General features: G+C 38.4%; 1 protein-coding gene across 7 annotated transcripts in view; it reads right to left on the minus strand.

The window, feature by feature from the left end:
* Nucleotides 1-19,312, minus strand: part of LOC121873815 (zinc finger and BTB domain-containing protein 17-like) — a 97,750-nt gene that overhangs the window by 56,025 nt on the left and 22,413 nt on the right. The window contains exon 6 of one of the 7 annotated variants that reach the window (XM_042377531.1): nt 5,514-6,679. The exons of the other annotated variants lie outside the window; for them this stretch is intronic. Within the exon in view, the coding sequence (XP_042233465.1) occupies nt 6,182-6,679 (498 nt within the window). The 3' untranslated portion in view covers nt 5,514-6,181. Of the gene's footprint in view, nt 1-5,513; nt 6,680-19,312 lie in introns of those variants that run through there. 7 annotated transcript variants of the gene reach the window in all.

Consider the following 19,312-nt stretch of genomic DNA (forward strand, 5'->3'; position numbering starts at 1 on the left):
TGTATTCAGTGGGTGTACAATCCCTCCTGCATGGAAGGAGAGGCAAATAACAGTAACAGCTGCTACAAGATATGGTACAGGACAAAGGCAAGCCATCCTGTATCATCTCATCACCATTTGGACTGTCTGCATAACAAGCTTAAGATGACAGTATCTGCTGGTGAGTACTGTACAGTACATGTATAGTGTATACAGAAGTACATTTTGATTATTTACAACATATTTTGTGTGTACAACAGTGTTTACACCAATAAATACAGCTCTGAGTCTGTCTGACTGCAGTCTGACGCAGAAACATTCACCAGTGCCTGGAAATTTCCAAGGATATCCGATTTTTTCCTCAGACAAAGGGTGATCAGCTTTCCTTTAAATATACTGTAGTGTGTCACTCTCATCGTGTATTAGGAAACAGAACTCATCTTGATCTCTTCCACAAAGAAAAATCTCATGAAGGAAGAGAAGCTTTCCTATTCCTTTACAGCAATGCTTATTACATAGATGCTGAATGTAAGACATATGCTCTCTAGGTTTTAGGCGATGTCATCTGTGGAAGGGAGGGAGGGAACTGTGGGATGGAAGAAGGAGTACGGGAGGGAGGGAACAGTGTGGGACGGAGGAAGGAGTATGAGAGGGAGGGAACAGTGTGGGACGGAGGAAGGAGTATGAGAGGGAGGGAACAGTGTGGGATGGAGGAAGGAGTATGGGAAGGAGTGTGGGCAGATGTAACCATGCAGTGGGACTGGGAGTGGTAGGGGTTGGTGAAGTGGAGGGAGTACTGGATGTTTCTGGAGATAGGGAGAGCAGTAACCCTCTCTCCTCCACTTGCCACTCATCATCATCATCGCCGCCGCCGTCATTGCTTTCCTCTTGTTCAAAACACGTAGTCCGGGTCACTATCATAATCATCACCTTCAATATCACTATCAAAACATGCCTCTGTCAAGACCATGTTCATCTTCACCCCAACCAAATAATTCAGAGGCTATCTCATCCTGAATGAGTTGCATTCATGTGCCATGGGTATCGAGAGACTACTGCATAGGTAGTAGGCAGTTACCAAACAGGGAAGTACTACCGCCTGGGAAGATATTGGAAGCATAATGTGTTGTCTAATGGTAGATGCTGCTGCCATATGGCATCACAAAAATTGTGATCAAGTCCCAGGTTGATGATCTGACTTTCTGCCTCATTTACACACAATTGCAGGGTCTCAATTGTTTCTCTTACTATTGACAACACAACATACATACTGTATATTGTTTCTCACTCAACTTATTTTCAGTTTTGTATTTATGGTTCTTTATTATTATTATTATTATTACTGTACTATTATTATTTATTACAATTTATTTTTTTATTTTTGTTAATTCTTATTATTATTACTATTATTATACTTTTGCCCCTCAGGCCCCGCTGTGGGTCAATGACCTGTGCCCGGATGGGCTAATCTCGTAATCTTGGCCTTGTCCTCAATGCAGAGCGGTGGAAAACATTCACACAAGATGCCGGACACTACCAGCAAACAGAATATGGTAGCTAGACTCAGTTGCAAGGACACAGGAAAAGTATACAGTCTTTAGAAAATGTTCAAGTACGTGAATGACCAGAGATAGTAACATCGGTGATCACGTACTTGAACGTTAATGACCAGCTGCAGGTTAAACTTAACTGTGTCAAAGGCAGACAAACATGAAGTCGCATGTCTAACAACAGGGTACTGGTGACTCAATGCTTCCTAATCTAAATAATCAATTGTTGTTTATAGATATTTCTTATGAGTGTTGGGTGTGATGGAGAAGAAAAACAAATTTAAAAATTTGTCTGTCTATAATGTTGAAGGGTTAAGCGTAAGTTTACAACCCAGATCACATGGTTAATATTCACAAGTCAATCAAGGTCTATCCATATACTGTCATGGGATTTCATGATCAATCACTTGCTCCTTCATAACCCGCCAAAATGATTTTTTTTTATCAATAAATCTTTGTCTCTTAACTACTCCCCTATTCATTGGTAATAAATATCAATTTCCAATTTAGTTTTCACACGATTAGTCAACATCTTTTATTTTATTTTTTACAGCTATGAAACAAAAACTGCTTTCCTCTAGTAACAACACAAGTGAAACCTGCCACACACCCACACAGTTGCTATTCTATATTATTATCTTTACTATCACATTTGTGTGGTGGTGGATCAAGAATACTGAAACCACAGGAGAGGGAAAGAAATACAGTACAGTATATGTGTTGTGAAGAACAAGCATAAAGATCAAAAGAAGGGGAATGAAACAAGCAAAAATTATCCAGAAATCTTACTCATATTTTCACCTTACATACACAGTATACAATTACCATACCTCCATAATGTACAATGTTTCAATTATAATTCACAAAGCATTCACACTGCTGCATTACCAACACCATTCACACTGCTGCATTACCAGCATCATTCATACTGCTGCATTACCAACACCATTCACACTGCTGCATTACCAACACCATTCACACTGCTGCATTACCAACACCATTCACACTGCTGCATTACCAACACCATTCACACTTCTGCATTACCAACATCATTCACACTGCTGCATTACCAACAACCATTCACACTTCTGCATTACCAACATCACCACTGCTGCATTACTCACACTGCTGCCACCAACACCATTTGCGTACCAAGCACCATTCACGCGCTGCATTACCAACACCATTCACGCTGCTGCATTGCCCACGCCACACCAACACCATTCACGCTTGCTGCATTGCTGCATTACCAACACCATTCACACTGCTTGCATTTAACACCATTCACGCTGCTGCATTACCAACACCATGCGCTGCTGCATTACCAGCATCATTCACTGCTGCGCACTTCTGCGTACCAGCATCATTCACACTGCTGCATTACCAACACCATTCACACTGCTGCATTACCAACACCATTCACACTGCTGCATTACCAACACCATTCACACTGCTGCATTACCATTCACACTGCTGCATTACTCGTACAACACCAACACCATTCACACTTCTGCATCACCATGACACCATACCAACACTTCACACATTACCAACACCTGCATTACCAGCACCATTCACACTGCCATACCAGCACCATTCACACTGCTGCATTACCAACACCATCTTTCACACTGCTGCTTCAACATCACCAATTCACCTAACACCATTCACACTTGCATGCACCAACACCATTCACTGCTGTTACCAACACCATTCACACTCTGCATTTACCACCACATCCATTACAACACCATTCACATCTGCATTATAACACCATTCACACACTGCTGCATTACCAACATCATTCGCACTGCTGCATTACCAACACCATTCACACTGCTGCATTACCAACACCATTCACACGGCTGCATTACCAACATCATTCACACTTCTGCATTACCAACATCATTCACACTGCTGCATTACCAACACCATTCACGCTGCTGCATTACCAACATCATTCACACTGCTGCATTACCAACACCATTCACGCTGCTGCATTACCAACACCATTCACACTTCTGCATTACCAACATCATTCACACTGCTGCATTACCAACATCACTCACAATATCAATCAGTATTCATCCACACCAGCTAATCTTTCTTATTTTTAAGGTATTGTTATATTTCCTCTCCTAGCAACATACCTGTACTGTCATAGCATGAGGCTCTATTCAAGGTTTCCTCTGTAATGTTACCTATTACAATAGTCTCACCTTTCCTCTCAACAGTACATAAACTCATTGGGAATAATTATATTTTTCTGTTGGTCCAAACTTACTTGTTTCATCTTCTGTACTTCCATCTATCCATTTATTAACTTTCTACATTACTCCTACCTTCATTTTTAATCCAATTTACAACTACAATTTTTGAAAGTGCATACAGTAATGTATTAAATTAAAAAAAAAAAAATTTATGCTCATTGCTAATCTTTCAACATGTTTTTTAATTATCATATCATTTCAGTGATTTCTCAATGGCAAATGATCTAAATGTCTCATGTTTCCAACAGGTCTAATTTACCTGAAAGACATATGATCCCAATACATTTAATGTCTTCCCTTAATTCTGTATTTCAATCTTACATGTTCAACCTTATTACTGCACAACCCAGGTTGTACTGCTCCCCCTTTATACTTATGTTTTTAAATTCCACTCTAATTTATATGAATATGTGTATGTATGTGTGTGTATATATATATATATATATATATATATATATATATATATATATATATATATATATATATATATATATATATATATATATATATATATATATATATATATATATATGTATATGTATGTATGTATGTATGTATGTATGTATGTATGTATGTGTATGTATGTATGTATGTATGTATGTATGTATGTATGTATGTATGTATGTATATATATATATATATATATATATATATATATATATATATATATATATATATATATATATATATATATATATATACAGTCAACTCACTTTGTCCCACATTCAAGCAAACCCAGGATGCTCACATTCTCGTGTGTACCCTACGCGGAGAGCGGCTGGCAAGCGCCATTTTTGGATCCAAACCTCCCGCCATCCGCCATGCTGTGTAAGCGGCGCGAACATGGTGCGCACAAGGTCGCCCAGTCATCAAAACATTACCAGTTCTTCACCCGCCACCCGCCACAGCCGGCCCAAGTCAGTGATAGTGATAATTATGGTGAGGATATGGACTTATATGGATTTTGGGGGGTTTGACAAAGAGGCCCTGCAAGCCTCTGTGGTGGATAGTGATACAATTGATACAAGTGATACAGGTGAGGGCCAATAATCTGCCCTCTGCCTCGGAACCAACCGCCCATCCCCGTGTACCCAGCCATCTTTTCTGCTAATGTAAGTGTTAAAAAACCTAATATTATTGATATTTCTCTTAATTATTAATTGTGTGTGCATGCCATCATAAAGTTAATATAATAATTTTACTACAACATAGTTGTGTGTCGTCAAAAAGTGGAGTTTGGGGGTCGGCCCGGTCTCTATTTCAATTAATCCCATATGTTATGTTATTCACTTTACGCGTTTCTCACTTTCCGCGGTACCCTGTGGGTTACATTAACCGCGTAAAGTGAGGGTTGACTGTATGTGTATATATGTATAGCTATGTGTATATGTATGTATAAATAAATATAAAAAAAACAATAATAATAAAAAAATAATAATAATTAAATACAAAAAATATAAAAATAATAAATAATAAAATAAATAAATATTGAAGTGATAACCGTGGTAACATTATGAGATGTACTTATTACTACCATGCTATTGTACTATTCCAGATGATACTAAATGTTACATAATACTTCCTTGAGATAAATGTATAGTATATACAGTATCAGGTGCCTCAAAGAGAGCTCAGGTTCTCAACTGGCTCAGCCATGTTAATATTGTTATTATTATCCACTCTGTATCTGTATTTTTCTGGCTAAATAAACTGTTACAATTCAATTCAATTCAAAAACATCTGTTTATCTTCCCTATAGTGTACTGTACAGTACAGCATATCAACCACCCACCAGTACTGCCAGGTACTGTGCTTTCCATTTAAAAATATCATCTTTACACTCCATTTATTCCCTTAAACTCACATACTAAATTTAAAGGCAGAGTCAATAACCCATCACAGTAATTAATTTTTGGCTCTGAAGATATTTAAGATATGCAGTTAGATATAAATAGATAAGCAGAGACTAAAGGCACACACATGTGCACACAGGTGTGTATTGTACACTGGAAATATCTTTTAATTACTAAGGACTTTCCACAACACAAGATGGATAATCAAATATGGTACTAATATAATTTAAATTTCTGAGCCTCAGACACACATTAAGCATAAGTTAGCACTTCAATTACATACAGTAGTGTACTGTATATCACATACTGTACATTTTACCAAACTGAAATAAAAGTGCAGGAAGTCATTCACTTTTGTAATATGCATTTTTTCTCATTTAAAGATGACTGACTACACATTGTGAGCACACAAATCATACTGACCTGTGTCTTCTTACTACAACAAAAGTGAAATATTTTGTGATGAACATCTCGAAACAGTACTGTACTTCTACCATGTTGGAGGATGGCACTTTACCAACTAGTTTCGTTATCCATCACAGCCATTACTAGTGTTCTCACTCGGCCGAGAACTTTCTGCACCGGAGCCGACATCTTGCCTTTCTCTTGCCTCGGGTTTTAGAGTGAGTTTGTTCCTTACTCTCCAGCGATACAACCATCCGTCAGAGGGAAGGAACTCTCGGCCCATTTCAGCTGCAAGCTGCTTGGCCTTCTCTCTTAACAATGAATCTTCAAATTTAGATTGGAAAGATTGTCTACACCACAGAAAAAGTGCTTCACCCACATCATTATTGTTGGATGATCTTTTTCTCCTACGATTCAGATTAACATCGCTGTTGTAAGCTTCGATGATTGAATCCCGATTCCTGCTGATACGGCCAACCTGACTTTTAGACACATCAAATTGTTTTGCAACAATGGATAATGTTGCTCCTGGAGCATTCAGGGCATTGATGACTTCTATCTGCTTCAATAAAGTCAAGTCCGTTCGCTTTTTCCTCGGGGTGTTGACTGCCCACTGTCCCATCTGAAACTGATTAAATGAAAATGTCGCGTCTCTATATGTAAGAAAACATACCTGTGAAAAGGTTAAGCAAAAGTGGAAATAAAGACTACTTATGAAACCATCCCTATTATTATTCTTGTATATAACTGCACTTCTTCCTGTTATTATGATAATGAACACAACACAAATCCTAAATCTATATTATAGTATAAAAAATACGGAGCCAAAAAGCATCCTAGCGTTGTTTAATCAATTGTTCTATGCCACTTCTAAGCATATCTTCTGGTTGTACATGCTGATAGTAACTAAGAAAATAAGATTACATTTGTTTGGAAGTGGCAATTAGTTTTAATTAGATTGTCTGTGAAAAGAGTATTTTTCTGATTGCTTCAAGATACAATATAGTGTAGTGAATCAATAAAGGTTCTCCATTAAAGGTGTCTTTGTATCAGTGCTGTATCATGTCCAATAAATCAGCCTTTAAAAAACTTTTATTACTATATTTTGCACAAAAAACATAAGTAAATGCAGAGTTTGTAAAAAAATTATTAACTTGTTATTTTGAGTTAATTCAGGGGAGGACTTGATGAAAATGTTATTTACAAATTATCCATCAGAATACCAGAGTACTGTGCAGCATTCAAAATATACAGCTGGATGATAGTGGATTAAGTACAGCCGGCCATCCTCCTCAATGAGATTCAATGACTACCAGCAAAGGGCTCCAGCTCTCCATAGCCATTCAACTGGCTTTGCCACATGTCTGTTTGTTGAAGAAAGAACTACCCTGAACTTTCAGGATATCGTTGATGCCTATTTGAGAGGACATGAACTCGGTGGTAAACTGAACCTCAAACACTGTGTCTCAGTGTGCTTAATGCTTGCAACCTTTTATATCATGTGTCAGTAGCTTTATGCATCTCTAATTGCAGGACATCTGTTGTCCTCTAACTTCAATGAAGCTTCCTCTCTGGCCTATGACATCATCCTACTGTAGAATACAGTATAGTAAATGCCTTGAACTTCTCTTGAAGTCCTAATTCATGTGTTATGATCCTAACATTTCTAAACTATGCCTTTCTGCTGAGGCTTTGCACCAACATCTAAGAACTCAAGCATTGCAATCATATTCCTGTGATATTGTACTCACTCCTTAATCCAGGAATTGAAAAGGTTTTCCATTCCTGTTGTACAACCTGGTTGGGTTATGGCAAATGCCCAAAATAAACAACAGAGAACTTTCAGGTAGTGGATATTTTTTACTGCAGGTCAACTTCTTTATTTGGAAAAAAAAAGTATCAATCTAACCTAAGTGTGATCCAAAAAAGCATGGTTACACAATATCTTAATAATTTTTGTTCCCTTATGGCTGGATAAATAAATGATGGCAACTTTTTATACAGTCAACCCTCGCTTTACACGGTCCCACATTCCGTGTTTCCACGTTTACACGGTACCCTGCCGAAACCGGAATGCTCACATTCCGCGGTGCGTGTACCCCTTTACGCGAAGAGCAGCTGGCGAGCCGCGCCATTGTTGGATCCAAACCTCCCGCCATCTCTCCTGCCATCCGCCATGTTGGGCAAGCGGTGCGAGTAGGTTGCGCAGTGTGTGTCTTTGTTGAGTTATCAGTGACGTCATATGACGTATCGGACTGTAATTGGGCCATGCATCCTTACCTCCCTCCACTGCTAGCTGTGATTGGTTTAAAGTAATATGACGTGTCCACCCGCGGGAGGGAGGGAGGAAAGATGACGCTTGAACCTAGCCGCGGCAGTTTCATCCCTCCAGGCCACACCGTGTAATCGTGCATCCATTGTTCTGTAAAATGGCTTCCGCCGGACCACCGCCCCCAGAGAAAAACCTTTCCTTACCTGGACCCAGCCGCCCTAAGCCAAAGAAGACACGACGTTCCTTAAGCTACGAAATTAAGTATAAGATCATACAAGAGTTGGAGAAAGGAACAAGACAGGTTGATCTCGCGCACCAGCATGGTGTTAACGAGTCTACTATCAGGACAATTAAGAAGGATGCAGCCAAGATAAAGGAGCACATGAACATCACAACGTCTACAGGTGCTTCTATGATCAAGTATATCCACAACCAGGTGAAGAATGCCAGCAAGATTCGGGGCCGGAAGTTGCAGAAGGAGCGCATCACCGTCCTGTTTACCACCAATGCCTCCGGTACCTGTAAGCTCAAGTTATCGGTGATCCACACAGCACGCAAGCCGCACGCCTACAAGAGCATGGACATGACCAAGCTAAATGTCCACTGGCTGACCGCACGTAAGGCGTGGATGTTCTCTACACTGTCCCTCTCCTGGTTTGATGACTGTTTCGTTCCCGATGTGAAGAAATTCTGTGAGCAACAGAATGTGCCATTCAAGAGTTTGTTGCTGCTGGACAACGCACCAGGACACTCGCCCCTACTGTTAGATCGTCACCCCAACATAAAAGTGGTCTTCCTTCCTCCCAACACTACGTCTATATTACAGCCCATGGACCAAGAGTTAATCAGGAATGTAAAAGCTGCATTCTCTACTAAAAAATTCAAGCTCCTGAACGACTACACCAACACCAGGGAAGAGTTGCGTAACCTGAGTGACACCACCACCGATAGCAAGAGCGAAGACGACGAGGATCAACAGTTGGCAGAGCAACAAGTACTTTTAAAACAATTCTGGAGAATATTCAACATCAAGAAAGCTGTGGACTTCTTGGTGGAGGCATGGGATCAGCTGTCTGTAGCAACTGTTCGTCACGCATGGAGACATGTGTTGCAAGGCATTCCGGCCGTTAGGCAGAGTCAATCTGTGACTGGTGAGGTTCAGACTGTTGCAGTAGCAGTGGACCTTGCCAGAGAAGCTGCGCAGAGTGTTACAGCTGCAGGCTTCTCCGAGACCACCAACAACGACATCCTGGAGGTGATAAGGGATCCTGATGTGACTACCGACGAGATGGTAGATGATGATGACGTCAGTGAAAAGGCAGGTGGTGCGTCATCCCAAGAAGAATGCCGCTTATCCCATAGTAATGTTAGGGGTGCCATCGAGTGTATCGAGAAAGTCAAGCTCCTCCTTTCCGACGACCCTGACGCAAACAGGTATGAAATCTTCACTACCCAGCTGTTGCAGACTTAAGAGCCCTACATCAAGGTTTATCATGACAACATAAACACCAGCCATCAGCAAAGCATAACAGAGTTCTTCGCCCGCAACCCACCACAGCCAGCCCAAGCCAGTGATAGTGGCAGAGGTAGAGATAGTGATGATGACTGAGGGATTTGTCAGGGAGGCCCTGACAAGTGTTGATGACAGTGATGGTGACTCACCTGAGGGCCAGTAGCCTGCCCTCTGCCTCGGAACCAGCCTCCATTCCCGTACGCCGACCCATCTCTTCTACAAACGTAAGTGTTAACTCCAACCTTGTTTTTTTCTAACCTAACCTTCAGTTTATTGACTGTTCCTTTCTATATTATGTGTGGATGAATACCATCATAAATTTAAGATGATGTTTTTAGTAAAACGTATGTATTGTGTCGGGAAAAAGTGGAGTTTGGGGGTCGGCCCGGTCTCTATTTCAATTAATCCCATATGTTATGTTGTTCACTTTACGCGGGCCGCCGTGGGTCGAATTAACCGCGTAAAGTGAGGGTTGACTGTACAGTATACTGTACAGGTATCCATTGCTATACAACATTCAATTCAAAAAATTTGCTTTTAGTACCAATTTCCTAAATTACCAGCTCTTTTTCTTGTTATGAATGTTACCCCCACTTATACGAATTTGGGTCCCGGCAAAAATTCAAATCTCTCGCTCTCGGGAGTCAGCTGGAGCAGTCACATCCCGCTAGCCCTCTCTCTACCAGGTTGAAGTAGGAAGTTATGTTGTGGTAATTTTTCAACTTGTAATTTTGGGAATATAATCATAACCTTCATTTTTTCTTATTCATTTACATGCACACACAATCCTACAGTCAATACATGATGTACAAAGAGGTAGAGAAATAACTATCTCATGGTCAAAAACAAAAGGGGTTGGGAGGGGGAGCATCCCCAGCCGGACTGGGTTGCTATGGCGAGACTTGAGGGTGGTCATGAGTGACACAGACAGCATTAATGCATTTGGTTGTCTGTTAAACATTGATTTAGCTTTTCCTTAATTGTTTTAGCTCATATTTTTATAATGTGTTAGGTAGTAAATTACAGTATTTGTGAACTATTTATCATTCGTTAGGTAGGTTTTTCTTGTTTGTGAACTGTGTTCGTGTTTTTGGGGTACGGTACTGAGGTATTTTTGTCATTGGGGGCATCAAACCCTATTTTTCCCATTTGTTCTGTTCTTGTTACAAAAATTCACGTGACAATGTTTTTTTTTACCCAACCCATTCATATATTGAAGGATACCTGTAGACTATTTACTCTGATGGAGAAAGACAGGTGTTTTAACCCCTTCACTACAGGTATGTCACTTTTAATACTGTACTGTATTTTATTTGGCTAAACCCCCAAAATTTATTCAACACAGAAAAAATTTACAAACTATATCCATTAATCCTTTCACTACTGGAAGCCACTTCAATATTTTATTTGACTAACACCAAATTATTTTTTTTTCAGCAGAGACCCACCACACAAAAATGACTGGAAAAAAAAGGTGAAATTATAAATGTTCATTGTAAAGTACGAAATTTGCTCATTGAATACAGTGGAGTAATCTGATTTGTTGTACTACACCTAATGAGAGCCACAAACAATGTAAGGAAGATACAGTACAGAACTGTGTATGTGACCAGGTGGTAGGTTGAAGGGATCAAGGCATTGCCATGCACACCAGCTTTGGACATATTTTTATTATTGAATCATCATATTCTCACTAGATCAGTCTCTTGTGGTATATAATTTATCATAAATAAGAAATTATAACACCTCTAATAACAGAAGATCAAATACAATACACAAGTTGTATCAGCTATACCTTCTCATCTGCTCTCTCTCTCTCTCTCCTGTGACATTTTAAACAAATGAAAAACTTCAATAGGACAGAAAACATACATTTATTGTGAGATATAAATTAAAATAAGGTATTATGATGAAAATAATTATACAGGGTTTAATATTTTATCATAGTAATTTTATAATAATGGAGACTGAGACCAAGAGGATAGGGCTTATGAGGAATGTGCATCTGCGTCATGACAATGATGATGTTACCTGTCCCTGCCCAAGTACTGTACTGTAGTATCTGAACAAAAGTGTCCTCAGATGGCTGCATTTCTTCCAGCAATCATAAAGAATAGGTTTATGGGCATGGGGAACCCTCAACATGGTAAAGGCAAAAACAAACAAAAGTTAAATTACGGTGATGTTGTGCCATCATTTTTCACAAAGAATATACTGTCCAAATCATCACCGCTACTCCAGTCTCCTGCACCACAAACACCTCATGCACTTGTTGGTGATGCACTCCTACCTGGTAAACTGCAACATATGGAGAAGCATCTCCTTTGCTTTTCACATCACTAATGACCAGTTTGTCAATGTCATTATTATTAAAACTCAAACATGAGCCATTATTTCCAAATTCACTCAGTGAATCAGCCAGTTTTTCAAGCTCATCCTCACCCTCCAATTCCCAGGATATTTTACAGGTACTTATTTTTCAGGGTGAACTCTACAGTACTGTGATGTGGGATATTTCCAAGAAATGCATCACTGGAAATGTCGGATGCTTCAGCCATGACAATAAACGCTACTGATACAGTTAAGGACTTGGTGAGGAACCAGCACGGGGAAGGGGAAGTTGCCACGAGTCAAAATAATTCACTCAAGCAAAAATCTGATGCCAAACTTAAAATTTGGGGCACAGAAAGATCCTAATTGTATACTTATCACTGTATACTTATCACTGTCATTTAAAGGTTAAACAGCACAAAAAGAGAAATTTCTCCCATTCACACCAATCCAATCCCCAAATTAGCAGTTTTCAAGCTTTGTATAGTATTGAAACTTGTCAGATTCTGTATTATGTGAATACAGGTATGGGACCATTTATCTGACATGCTTGGGAGCTGGGGGTTACCATTTAAGTTTTTTCTTCTGGAAATTGAAGCACCAGGCCTAAAATGTACATTAAACCCTCTGTAACTGGCTGTGAAGTCTGTTCAGATCGCTAGATTTGCCCCTAAAAGTAGCATTAAAACCAATAACGAAAGCATATAAATAGTATAGTAATAATGAAAGCATTAAAAGAGCAAAATTTATACAAATTAGTGTATACATTGCGTGGCACTCGACTCCGATGCTCCGCCACACACTCACCACACAGTTTCATGGTTGTAAACCCATAAATACCAAAAACTTTATACATTATGATAATTATTTATTTTATTGCTTTTTGTACTTTATGTAGGATTGTGTGATGTAAGCAAGTAAATGTAAATAAATAAATAAATAAATAAATAAATGAATAAATAAATAAATAAATAAATGAACAACAAAATTATGTGTATCTACCCAAAATTATGAGTTAAAAAATACTTTATGCAGTACCTTGTGATAATTTTTTTTTCACTTTCTGTATGTAAGATTGTGTTTGTAACTGAGTAAAGAAAATAAAGAAAATTACATATGTCTACCTGAAATTATGGGTTGAAAAATAAACCATAAAATAACATATACAGTAGTTCACAGATGGGGAATGTATGGAAATAGCCCCACTTGGCCTGAGAATTACTTTTGGGGTTCATTCTATATTCAGTATAGTTTGTTCCAGAACATAGCCAGTTTTGGAGCGTTCCAGATCCTGAAATACGGGATAAATGGTCCCATACCTGTACCAACAATGAGTGAAGATCCAATGATTACATTAACTACCCTACTACACAGTGGGAAGGTCATTAAGATACCAAGTTATGTTGATTTAACATATTTTCACGAAGTTATACAATGTTTACAGTTAATGATCCCAACAAAGTAACCATTTCCAGCAATTAATTAATCAACAGAGCATCTGAACATACTGTAAGTACAGGCATCCTCTGATTTACGATAATCCGCGCTAGTGTTAGGTTTTAGCACCCTCTCATGATTTACGTGAGGCTAATTCCACATTAATGATAGCGATGAGGAGCCTAAACTCGCTGACGCAGAATGTAAACACCGGGGAAGTGCATCTCTCCTTTCACTTGTTAAATCCAAGATGTACACTATGTGCAGAAACTGCCAAGTCATCCTCCGAGCAGTTCACCTGTGTATCTTGTTTCCGCGCTTTGTTTCAACTAACGTTATCATTATTTACCGTTGAGTAACCTTGTGGATGCTGTGATATTTATCGTTATTGGTGAGAGGAAAACACTACCAATCAGGTTTTGCTGTTTTGGTGACTGTGAAGTGATTAATAACTTTGAAAATGGCTAGCAAGCATCTTGCCGAGTCTTCCTTCCTCTGAAAAAGCCAAGGCTTCGAGAAAGATTGTGTCTCTGGAGACAAAATTAGACACATGAAGAAGACCAGGCTTGTTATTATTAATGTGGTGATTTTTTTTTTTAATTAAGTGTAAGAAACTTTTCCAATAATACAAGTCTATGTCAGACAGGCCACAAACACATAACATTGAAACACATGTTAAAAGGCTCCCAATTTATGTTAATTTGATTTATGTTTGGGTTTCTAGGAACACAACCCTATCATAAATCAGGGGGATACCTTAATATGAAAAAATAACACAATACCGTACAATATTTAGAGCACAGTGCAGGACACAAGTTCTAAGATCAACAAATAAGACAACCTTAAGGACTAACCTCTCATAATAGGCAATAAATTCACACCATCTCACTAGCCACTATACCATAAACCATAGGAACTCACAATACAACACAGTAGGGTCGGGATATATAGCGACTTTATATAACGAGTTTTTTATATCACGGCTACCAAAATTATCGACATTTTCCTATATACAGTATAGTCTGGTTTTACGTGGATATTTTTTACTCGGAAGGCCATTTATGCGGCACCTGTCAGAAGAGAGAATTATTATTTACACGGTAAATTCCATCATGTACGCGGCAAGCAGCGGGGTAAAGTGTTGGGCGCAGACGTCAGACTCGCGCCGGTGATGTCGCAGACTGTGATTGGGCCACGTATCCTTACCACCCACGCACCTCCTCTCTTATACTGTATATTAATTGTGTGTGCATACCATCATAAAACTAAGATGTTATTTTTACTGCAATGTACAGTATTGTGTCGGCGATAGCCAAAAAAAGGTGAGTCTGGTGGTCGGCCCAGTCTCTATTTCAATTAACCCCATAGGTTCTATTATTTTATTTACGCATGTCGCTTTATACACGGACCTCCTTGGGTTTAATTAACTGCGTAAAACCAGACTATACTGTATAAATATATGTAGCAATAATTTTTTTTATTTCGTGAGGGAAATCGGGCAGGAAATATTTCAAATTTATCACAACTACCAAAATTATCGAAATGTTCCAATATATAGCTATAAATTTATTTACAGTAGGCTCACAACTTACGTGAGGTTATGTTCCTGGGACCTCACATAAAGCCAAAAACCGTATAAAGTCAGAAAGACTCCCAAAAATCCCCTAAATTGCCCCAAAAACTAAGAGTTGAATTTTGTTTTCCTTGTGCAAAATATATGATGTCTCTATTGAAATTATTCACTGTCTTGCAATGATAACAGCAATGCAATTTATATTCTGCTAACTTTAGCCTGTGCCATTTTGTGTCATGTTTAGTCACTTTTACTGGCCTCCAGAACCTAACCCTATTTTCCCCATTGATTACAGGTACAGTAATTATATATCGCGACTTAGTATACAGTGAACATCCTTGGACCCTACTGTACCTGTATAAAGTAACAGTATAAGTACCCTGCATTAATAAATTTTTCAAGCATAATTTGAGATAGTGCTTCCATAAACTTGTAAGTCAACTGAGAGTGGAATGATGGACAGATGGCACAAGAATACTCTACTGCTAAGACACACCAGCCAGGTGGTAATAACTCCAAGAGAGACCCGGCCATCATAAACCTACTCCAGGTTTTCAATTATAGGTTAATTAAGATACTGTATGGTGGTGTGTCAGGGGTGATTATGGTAGTGGTGTGAGGGGTGATTATGGTGGTGGGGTGTCAGGGGTGATTATGGTGGTGGGGTGTCAGGGGTGATTATGGTAGTGGTGTGTGTCAGGGGTGGTGATGGTGGTGTATGGCAGTGACTGTTGTAATATAGTGATAATAATAATGTGTGTAAGCAAGTAAAAATTCACACATCATAGACTGGAAGAAAGTTATTTCACAAAAATAGGAAACCTGGGATGGCTCACGATATGTATTTTCTAATTTCACATCACCAAAAAAAAGTTCACATACTACTTACTGTTTCATCATTTAGTCCCATCCTAGTCATTAGTATTGCAAATAATGTATACAGTATATTATATTAACTCAATGAGAAATAAGAATTAAAATAGAGGTAATAAAAGAGTAAGCACAATAAGATATTATATATATATATATATATATATATATATATATATATACCTGTACTGTATAAGCTGAGTGCAGGTAAAATATGGCACTACCTCTGATTGGGTGTTTCGAGCCATATCAGCCCCTAGGATCAAAGAGGTTAAAATATACAGTATTTTCTGCTGCAGATCCATGACCATCACCTACAGTTCCGTTATGGTATTTATGATCCTTAGGTATATGCAGTTTTATATGATATGGTTTTGTTTACACCACTGAAAAAATTCAACCCAGTTCCCCATTTTTTTATACAATACGTGGGGGTATAAATGATGTGACGAAGCTGGGATGAATGCTGCACTATTCTTATATCACTATGCACTCTCGTCAGGCAATTGTGACCACACCAACATAGCAGCATCGGTCTGCCTCAGGGAGCGGTCTATGCTATTGTTAAAGAACAATCTTGGTTTCTTAGTTCTCTTGTTAATACAGTTGAGTACAGGTATAGTATTCCTGCTTATTAAACCTTTAATTACAAAAGCACAACTTTGTTTTGGGGGTTTACTTATTATTAATGTTTCTATTTTAATCTACGAAAATAACATTTTAAAAAAATGATAAAAAACTACTATCTACATAAGCTCTTCCCCTTAACCCTATTTACCGTAAGACATTAAATTGACCAAACATTATTTTTCAAGCACGTTACCCCGTTTTATGAGGGTAGGCAATACATACTCTTGCCGATGTCTTATCTATAGCCTTGCAGCTCTTCACATAATTTCAACTTGAACAGCTTTGTGGGAGTACACACGCCTTTGCCGTCAATATTCAATCCAGCAGCCACTACCTCCCCAATTTCATATAAGGTACTGTACTAGTATATACCCTGGACTAGCATTTCAAAATTTTCTGCTTCAATGCTGTACCTTCAATCTTTGATATGGGAATGCCTTAGTAGATAGGTCCGACACTGACATCAATCACATCTCTACCCATGCCATTTATCAATAAATAAATAAATTAAATAATATAATACAGTATAACAACATAAAGATCAAATACTGTATATATACAAAAGTGAAAATTCACCAAAAAGTCATTCACACAGGGTAAACTTTCCATTTAATTAATTCATCTTACACTAACTGGAGAGGAAAGAGCAGGTTTATATACAGCACCATAAATACTTATAATGGACCTCATGGAGTTGTAGTCTTTATTTAAAACAATAATCTATAGTACTCTAAACATATGTAGTCGAGGGTGAGGACCATTTACTGTAGGTTGACAGACATTGGTTAATTAGCCTTTCGCCAGTGTAAAAAATATATAATATCAACGTTAGCCAGAATTCCTCAAACCCGAAACTCTCCGATGGCTGGAAATTAAATTTTCTCGGAAAATCATTCACAAAGCCGGAAATTTCCGGATAATTCTGGCTTTGAGAACGAATTTGTGAGGGGCACATTTTCCGAAAAATTCTGACAAAATTTTCCCGATACCTGGAAAATTCCGGGGAAGAGGGATTTTTTCCGGCCTTGAGAGAATCATCTCGTTACCCAGAAATCTCTCATCTCCGGAAGTGCTCCGCACCAATTGTTCCGGGTAACGGTGATATCATCGCATACTGTACTGTATATATCTTTTAAAATAATTTGAAGTTTTATTGTCTTTCTTATTTTAAATTAATTGTAGTGTATAATTTCCTTTTGAAATTTGTAAGTTTATTGTGGGGTAGAGAACAGGGTAGGTGTTGGAGTGGCGTACAGGTGCGCTAAAATGAGTAAACAAACACCAAACCCCAAACAACAACACACACCACACCAAAAAACCACAAAAACCACCCAAAAAAAAACTAGATTTGAAACCTTTTTTTTGTTATGTTAAATATTTTCTGATTTACCAGTTAAACAATGCAACTTTAGTAAACACAAAGAATTAAATCACTACTATATGTCAATATAAATAACACAACAACAAAAACCAAAAACAAACCACACAACACACACAAACAAAAAAAAAAAAAAAAACAAAAAAAAAACACAAACCAAACAAAACCCACAAAAAGCGTTAATGTACTGTAAACTTCTCTTCACCCCTTAAGGGTGGACACACTTAAAGAGGAAAGTTTTATGATAGGACGGTTAACACAAATAAAATAATCAAACAGAAAAGAGTAGGACGGTGGCCGATAAATATTAGGAAACGGAGAGACATATCTGCTGGTAGGAGGAAAACAGTGAGGTATGGGAAGGAATGAATGGTCAGATGGTGTGTGTTGAAATGAATGAAAATTATAAAGGAATAAAGAAACAAATAGTAGCACTAATCATCACCAAGAAGGATGATATACTGTAAAGTGAAAGGACAGGTACACCACTGATGGTCCAGCACCTCCTTTAGTCCGGACAAAATTATGAGAAAGCACTTAACTTCCCTCCCTCCCAGCCAGGGTGAAGGTAGTTTAGGCTTAAAGTTTTTATCTTATCACATGTAGCTGACTAGACTTAGCAGAATATAACTTACATTGCTGGAATCCTTGTAAGATGGTGATTAATTTGAGTATAAACATCACATAGTTTGCACAAGAGATACAAAATTTAGTCTAGTGTAGTACATTCGTGTACAAAGTGTGTACAGTAATGTTGCTCAAAATTATGGCTTTTTCACATTTAATTTACATCTAATATTTGTTTAATTTATGTTCTAGCAGTCCATGGTGCTTTAGAGACACAGGAGGTGTATCATTAGTGGGTCAGAGATGCATTGTTGATTTATTATTACCTGACCTCGGTTGGTCCGGCATAATGGATAATCCGGCAAGGCTTTGGAACCAAGGGTGCCGGAAAATCGGTGGTGGACCTGTATTCTACAATTCAGAAAATACATAATAGGACTAACTGGCAGCTCTGAGGTGAATATACACACACTCCTCAGGTCATGGAAGGGTTCTGATCCTGGAGGCAATCCATAAGCCGGAAGTGACCCTCCCATTGGTAATCACCGAGCACAAAGTACAGTACATATAATGTGTACACAATTACTATAAAGGTATAGGGCCATTTATCCTGCATGCTTGGGACCTAGGGGTAGCTAGATAGGGCGTTTATCCGGAATTTGGAGCACCAGGCCTAAAATGTAC

This window comes from Homarus americanus, unplaced genomic scaffold (assembly GCF_018991925.1).
Source record: "Homarus americanus isolate GMGI-L3 unplaced genomic scaffold, GMGI_Hamer_2.0 scaffold25827, whole genome shotgun sequence".
Lineage (NCBI taxonomy): Eukaryota > Metazoa > Arthropoda > Malacostraca > Decapoda > Nephropidae > Homarus > Homarus americanus.